Source organism: Tigriopus californicus, chromosome 12, assembly GCF_007210705.1.
Source record: "Tigriopus californicus strain San Diego chromosome 12, Tcal_SD_v2.1, whole genome shotgun sequence".
NCBI lineage: Eukaryota > Metazoa > Arthropoda > Copepoda > Harpacticoida > Harpacticidae > Tigriopus > Tigriopus californicus.
The window spans coordinates 7,145,903-7,153,692 of NC_081451.1; the positions used below are offsets into that span (position 1 = coordinate 7,145,903).

At 48.4% G+C, this 7,790-nt stretch overlaps 2 protein-coding genes across 3 annotated transcripts in view; one reads left to right on the forward strand and one right to left on the reverse strand.

Annotated features, from left to right (window-relative positions):
* LOC131891432 (uncharacterized) overlaps nt 1–1,176 on the forward strand; it is an 11,386-nt gene extending 10,210 nt beyond the window's left edge. For both annotated transcript variants that reach the window (XM_059240990.1, XM_059240992.1), the window contains 2 exons: nt 825–951; nt 1,047–1,176. In XM_059240990.1, coding sequence (XP_059096973.1) covers nt 825–951; nt 1,047–1,134 — 215 coding nt within the window. In that variant the 3' untranslated portion in view covers nt 1,135–1,176. The remainder of the gene's footprint in view (nt 1–824; nt 952–1,046) is intronic.
* Nucleotides 1,172–7,784, reverse strand: LOC131891431 (uncharacterized). The gene is made up of 7 exons (XM_059240989.1): nt 7,261–7,784; nt 6,403–6,608; nt 6,018–6,306; nt 5,417–5,756; nt 4,502–4,805; nt 4,277–4,436; nt 1,172–4,190 (listed from the first exon to the last, which is right to left on the reverse strand). Exons 1-7 carry the CDS (start codon nt 7,780–7,782, stop codon nt 1,875–1,877), a joined length of 4,137 nt encoding a protein of 1,378 aa, XP_059096972.1. The 5' UTR covers nt 7,783–7,784; the 3' UTR covers nt 1,172–1,874.
* Nucleotides 7,785–7,790: the final 6 nt, after the last annotated feature.

The window sequence follows — 7,790 nt, forward strand, 5'->3', positions numbered from 1 at the left end:
CCAAAAGATAGATGAAATTATTTCACTTTTCTTAATTATGTAGATAAACCTAAAAATAGTTTGGAATGCCACTTAAAACTTACATAAAATAAATATTTCACACTTATGATGCCATAAGTGTCAAATTCAAGTTTGATCAATCTTATTTATTAATTTGGAAAAAAATATCAACGCTGATCAATGGTGATTTAGTTGATTTAATCTCAAATCCACAAATCATACCACCTTTTGTTTCCTGGTGCAATTTACGATGTTCCAAGCGGATTTGATAAAGCCAAGAAGCACCAAACTGACCTAAATCATATTTAAGAACCTTTGCTTTTGCTTCTCTCACAATGGCTTTCTTGAGGTTTGCCAGTAGGGGAGGAAGAGCTTTTCAATTATGGTACAATAAAAAATACTTTGAAATGCCACCATTTCACTTTCACAGATTCGTGTTTTTAGGATTGGGAGTGCTCTGTATGACGTTTAGCCACATAGCCCCCTACAACCCTGAAAGAAACAAAAAGTGCATGTAGAAACAAATTATATTGAAGTTTGAGGATTTTGGATTACATCTATTAAATGGAAAGAGTTCGACAAACGCAGGCAAATTTCCACCATGTTTTTAACATCCAGACATAAGGGAAGTTTACCTGACATGAAAAAGTGGGTTAAAAGTTCAAAATAAATGCAGACGAGACGAATAAACGTCCAAAGAGAGAAGTGAGGGTTAAGAGAACGAGCCTAAATTTACTAAACTCACAGGTTCCCTTGACAAATTTGGTAATGTGATACCATAATATGTTGGTACTGATAGAAACATATGTCTATCTATCCCTCAGGAGAAGTGTTTGTTACTGTCATCGTCACGACGACAGTGAATATAATCCTTTTTGTCGGGATTCAAATTTGCCGAAATCTACTTTGGGACGAGAAGTGGAAATCATCTTGTTGGGAGGACGATTTTGGGTAAGGTGGCAAACAACTCCGTCGCTCCGATTCTATTGCGTATAATCCATATAACATACTGCCAACCTTGTTTTTGAACACCATCTATCTCTCAGATTTGATCGTTTAGTTGACCCGATCAACCAATCGGGGGAGCCCTTGTACATTCAGATCACTGATCGGGACAGGCGCTTGTCCATTTGAGGTGGAAATTGTGACCAAATATATTCATTGTGTCTAGTTCAACATGCGTTTTATTTTCTTTGCCTATTTCTAGGTATATATTCTTTCATTTGTGTAGCGGTTGTAGAGGGGGGGGGGGTTGTTGTACATTAGGTAGAGGGACAAGGATGATAATTAGACCAATAATATTGATAGACATTTTGGCGTACACATTGGGTTGGATAAGATGTTGAGATGTCTCACTTGTTGGTTTTCTGGCAAAACATAAATAAAAATTCAGACACTATTGAAATTCCACTTCAAGACATGTGAGAGGCCATTGATATCGAAGCAATGGTCCACATGCGCTGTTTGGCAAGAGGGTGGTAGTAACAAATTGTCGGACAAATCGACTTAATTGGAGCGCGCAACCTTGCACGTGTTGCATCATCGTCCGTCGGGCTCATGATTGATGATTGATCCGATGGAGGCAAAACAAAAAACTGAAGACTGTTGGAAAGGCCACATACAGGATCGGCACGTCTAATTTCGTAATAGAATCGGCTTTTCTTTAGCAAACACTTCCAATAATAAATGCACCTTATTTGCACAGTTAGTGGCACATTTCGCAAATCAGGTTTTGATAAATTTGATAACCTGCTTCGACCCCTTGATCTTAACAATATCATCAACGACGACGTTGGATGACCCGGATACTAGTAACAAAATGGGTGCTCTGAGAAGGGAGAAGTGGGCGTGCTCTAGATCTGACATGGCCCGTTCTAAAATGCAAGATTTGCGGATCGCTGGACGCTCAATCCATGATTTTGATCCTCCTCCTCCTCCTCGTCCTCATCCTCCAAGCCATCCTCTTCGGTATTGCTCTCTCCAACTTCCGAAAAATCGTCAGTGTCTCCTGTGGCGCCCAAATCCGAATGCTCGGACGGGATGCGAGCTCTTGGTGGGCCTCCAGATTGAATCCCTCCCGTTTCTTGGGGTATTTGGCTGCCGTCCCATCGGAACGCGGTTTGGCCTGGATGTTTCGTCGAGTTCTTTAAAGGCTGATACAATTGCGGTTTTTGCCCATCCATCCCGGTGGACGTCTTTTGAGCTCCTGACAGCGTTGTTTGGGTCGGGTCGTCCGGGTCGCTCTCGGACTCTGAGGACGAAGACGAAGAGAATACAGTGCTGGTCCGGCCATTGGGATTGATGCGGGAGTATTCTTTGCCTTCTCGAGTGGCAGTGGTTTGCTTGACTACACTAAGCAGATCATTGAGAGAGGAGGAGCTGGACAACAACGATTGGCGCGAGTTCTCCTTGGCATGGGGAGGAGTATCTTTGGTGTCTTGAGACGAGGTTCGTTTGGGCGGTAGGGGGCGATCCTTCTTGCTCTTGTTAGAGTCGCTATTGTTGCCCATATTCACGCCGGAGTCGGGTGTGATATCTTTACTCAGATACGTCGAGTTATTGCCGTGGAGCTTGAGCATGGCTGAGTATTCCAAAGGACTCACGAGCTGGAGTTTCTGTCCGTCCGTCTGATTGATGCCTTGGAGTGGCTGGCTCCGTCGACGGCGTCTAGGTTCGGTGCCAAAGATACTGGATACTTCCGATTCATTATCCGCCAGACCGTCACAGTAGCCTTGAGTGGCTTGGCTTGTGAACTGGTCAAAGGCGCTATTCACGTCCGAGTCCTCCTCATCGGTCAGATAATCAGGTTGAACTTGGTTAGAAAGACGGGGTGGCATTCCCTGATGGTGGTGTACTTGATGCATTGGACTGGCCGAAGAGTCCTCATGATCGGTCAGAATGGGCGACAACATGGATTGGGGGTCAACCGACAGTCCACGATTCAGTCCCAAGTAGTTGAGTCGTTGAGGAGGAGCTGGGAGCCCGGTCAGTCCGGAACCTTGACGCAAACCAACCACCGGAGAGTTGCGTTTGAAGGCGTCCGTGTTGTAGAACTGTTGCGCTGGCTGGGAGAGTCGCCCGCCCACTCGGTCATCAAACGCATATTCAGCCGACTCGCCCAAGCGTAATCGCGGGGGTTGTCCCTGTTCCATGCGGAGGTGGGCTGCCATGGCCTGGGCGTGCCTTACAGTGGGCGGAGTATCATACAACGGATTGTGGCGCCTCGGCATTTCTTCTTGTCGCTGAGCATGTTGCCACCGGGAATATGATATGGGGGTCATGGATCCGGCCGCCTGGTGGTGTTGGACTTGGGGCTGTTGCCGGTAAGCCAGGTGTGGGTGACCTCTGACCGGGGGAGGCGGGCCGTTCCGATTGTAGTAGCCTCCAAGGCTGCGACTCCTTTGGAATTGACCCTCGGCCGCAGGGGGCTCAGCAGGGGTGCTGCTTTGAAGGAGGTTTTGCCGACTGGATGGGCGCGAGGACGCAGCAGTCTGTCGACTGGTCGGACGGCCCGGGCGGGTGTGAGTGGCCCGCTCCTGAAGCTCCAGCTGTTGGCGTTGACTAGGAAGCAGGGGCCGAGGCTTTTGATTGACTTGCTTCTTTTGGTTCCTCGTGCTTCCATAGTAATAGTAGGGATTTTCCAGCTTCTCCTTTTTGGCCCCTTCGGCGGGAGAGTTGGCCGACGGGCCTAGTTTCCCTCCCAACGTGTGCGTGATAAACCCTTGGGCATTCACGGCGGGCGCCTTGCCCATCTTGCCGTTGGTCTGGCCGTACATCCGCATGTCGAAACTCTGAGTGGCCGATATGGAAGAACATCGCGAAGGAGGGCGGTAGATCTGTGAACGGCCATACACCGAGCTCATGTCATCTTCGGAGTAGATGGCTTGAGAAGGAGTCCCTTTCATCGAGTCTTTGGGCGGGAATTTCATCCCAGGGGGCGGTTCGTACATCTGAGCTAGTTCGGGGTCTTGATCATCTCCGTTTTCTGATGGCCCAAGAGAGTCAATGGACTTGTAAATCGGAGAGTGGCGACTCTGATCCGAGAGTAAAGCGGACGCTCCGGGTCCATGTCTCTGACTCGGTCTCATTTTCACATTGCCAAATGTGGTTTCGGGCTGTGAAGCCGGGGAGAGCTTGTCCATGGGGCCCTTGCCGACCTCCAAACCCGGAATGCGATCCATGAGAAGGACCTATAATTACAGGTTACATAATTAATTTAAAAAAACCAATGCTAATACATCTTCAGGTTTGGCCGAGACATTTGGTTCACACTTACCGAATCATCAAAGCTTTGGGAGGCCCGAAGCTTATCTCGCGTGTCAACGTTTCTCGACGCAGGTCGTGACTCTCTAAGATTGATGGCCTCCACCAAATTGCTAGTGGATTGCCTTAAGACATCATCTTGAGGGAGATTGGGGTCGTCGCCCATTCGAAATCTGGAAAACAACCCTGGTCAAACAGGTCGACACTTCTCTAACGGTGGAACCCGAAAACCACTCACCGAACGAACCCGGAATCGTTGAAGAGCATGGAAGAGGGTCGGCTTGGATTCTTGAGATTCGAGTAGAGCGCCGTATCCACCGTGGCGCGACTTGACGCCCCGCTATTCGATTGATGAAGTCCCGAGCCTCGCGCAATGTCCTGATAGTTGCCGGACGTCCTCAGTGTGGAAGTGGGGTTGGAGTTCGAGGAACTAGACGTGGCTCTTTTTTGGTTCATGATGGGTCCCATCAAGCCCAATGTGGACTGCGGGCTGTGCCCAGGTGGTAGAGACGTCAAGGCCAGGTTGCTGTTCATGAGATTCTCTGGAATTTCAATGAGCATCAGAAAATAACAGCCCTTTCAATTTCAGTTAGTTTCAATTTGATATGTTGGTGATGAAAAATCATCTTGAGGTTAAATGTCTAGGAGCGAAAAATGCAGTTCTGTTACGGATGCAATCCACGTGTACATGCTTTTTCCACGAACCGTGATAATATGTTGAAATCTTTTAATCTTTAGCTTGGAGTAATTGCTCTTTACAAATTGAAATCTGCAGACTTCTTTACGTTAGCAGTAGCAGTCCGAAAAACAAAACAAAAAAAAAAATCACGTGGATGTCTTTGCGGCACTCGGAATTTGACAGAAGACAAAACGTTTACAGAAATGACGTCAAAAACGAGATTGCAAAGGTGGCAAACGAGCAAAAGACGATAAGAGCTCTTCTCCTGAACCCTTCTCATTCATTTACTGAACAAGTCTATCGGAGGAGGGTCCTCCGTCCGTCATCCATCCACTATCATCATTCTTTCCAAGGTCCGTCTATGCAAAGCTCGTTTGGCTCGACTATCATGGATCATCTTGCAGCAGGATAACGCTTACAACTCACTCAAATTATCGCATCCTGAAAAAGCTGTGTTCAAAGGCATCTTCTTACCCATGGGTAAAAGCGTTCCATCTCCCTCCGGATACCCAGCCATGCGTCCCAAGGAGAGCCTCCCGTTGGGCCCAAGCGTCCCATACGGGTTGTCCATCATGATGCCCGGCCCTTGAGGCCCACCGCCCCCATTCATCATGTGACGGACGCTCTGATTGTTGGTACAGATCTCGGAGTAGATCTCGTCCTCGAATTCCCGGGGCGGATTGTGACCTCGACAACATAACAAGAACTTGGAGGGCGGACTCGGCGAGGAGTTTGGTGGCTCACTTCTCAAGGGCGTGGTGGTTATCACGGCCAACAACGTACAGATGGTCACTTCAAGGATTCGCATGGCCACCTGCACACATACATACACACAACACGAAGAAATCGGTGTTAGTTTGCTGAAATTTGGCTGTTGGTCTCTTTCGGGTACCATTTTTATGAATACTAAGCGTACAAATGGGGAGTTATTGATGGGGAATGCTTGCTCATCAATCTCATTCATACGGTACATTTAGAACATTCATGTTGTGCAAGTTCTTTGGAAAAGGAGCCTACTGAAGACATAAGAAAGGAATGCAGCCGCTAGGACGTGCTACATTGATGATTTCCTTACCTGATAGCCAAACCACGCCCACTCGTTTTGACGAGGGGACATGTCCACTTTCTGTAGACCCAACATCTTGATCATGCCAAACAACTGGACCCCACCCATTAAACTGGATATGATGGCCACGCCCAGAGTGAGATGGATCGCTCGGGCTAGAGGCGGACTGGCGGCTTGGGGCAAGTACTGCGGTTCCATACGCGGCTCCACCCCTCCATTGCTGTAGCCCCCTTCCATCATCAGTTTGGGATACACGTTGGCGCGCATCATGTCGCTCCCTCCCGGTCTCAACGCGATTCTAGTAATTCGTTTGAAATGAAAAAAAATTGAACAAAAAAAAGGCGTGAGTTTTTCGTAGAACAGCCGTGATGTGGCCAAAACGAGATGGGCTCACTTTTTCATGGGCGAAAATATGTAGAAGTAACCGGCCGAGAGTAGCAAGCTCCAAACGATGAAGAAGCCTTGAGCAATGAGTATTGAGTATCTGACTTGAACAAAGAACCCGATGGTCACATCCAGAGCGATCGTGATCAAGAAGTGCACGCCGCAAAATATGCCCAACGAGCGAGGTTTTTGGAACGACGGAGAAACAAGCTCAACCTGGAAAATGAATGAATGAGTCCAACATTGCAGAATGGAAAGGCGCTATTGGTAGACACTTTGAGCATATTGGATCTCATTCATCTACGCTTTTGTTCAGTCCTTAATGTTTCATAAATCCTCTTAGTTTTTGGCATGGATATCTAGCAAGTATATAATAATTTTCAAAATTGGTCAAGGGGTGCTCGTAGAATGTCTTGGTCTGGCCCATATTGAGTTCAAACGCCAATAAGAGTTTTTTTAGAGCTGGCGGCTTGAAAGATTTCTGATTTGGAAATCAATTCAAGCTTTGTAACAGTGATCACTTCGAAAGAGTTCTTCATGTCATGTTTTAGAAAGATGCTTCGTCCATCATTTTTAGTTTTGGCCCTGGATATTTGGCCATGATAACCCAAGAAGTGGTTGAACCCTCTAATGGGGTCGATGTTCCGAGGTATGCTTAATTGACAGTGCTATACCCGCCTCGGGTTAAAATTGAGGTCAAGTTAATGCTCGTCGTCTTCCTGGGAGCGATTCCAGGTCAAACTCAAACTAAACCTAGAAGAGCCCCCTCTCTAGCAGCCCACCCAGATTAACTCACTGGGTTAATCTGGATGGCCTAAAAGCCCCTCTAAACCAACATCATACCCAAATCCGAAATTGAGCCACGTACCTGAGTGGCGCGCAAAAGGGCGAGGAAGAGAACGGCAAAAGCCGTGGTGATGCACGGATAGCCCGTGTCCAAAAGCAAATAGCCGACCATTCGCGGCCACGTTTGACCCAAGTTGTACGGGTCATGGAACAGGAAAATGGGCCGGAGCACCCCAATCACGATGATACTGACATTGAGCGCGATGAAATAGCCCCGCGAAAACAAACGCGAGAAGGTGTGCAGGCGCATGATGTTGACCAAACAATACACGGACAAGAGCACGAACAACGTGCCACTAAAGTAGATGTGCGCCTCCCAGGCTATAGCCCAAAACGAACGCGCCACGGGCTCCACGGGCTCCACGGGCGCCGGGACACGGGCCGGGGCCTGCGTAGAAGCCCTGACTGCTGGACTAACGCGCTCCACGGGCGGCGGCGGAGTAGCCGCTGAGGGCGCTGGCGTGGAGCGGAGCGGGGGTCTGGTGGGCGGGGGCGGATCAGTGACGGGGGGCGGGGGAGCCTCTTCCCGCAAAATGTCATCCATGAAACTGG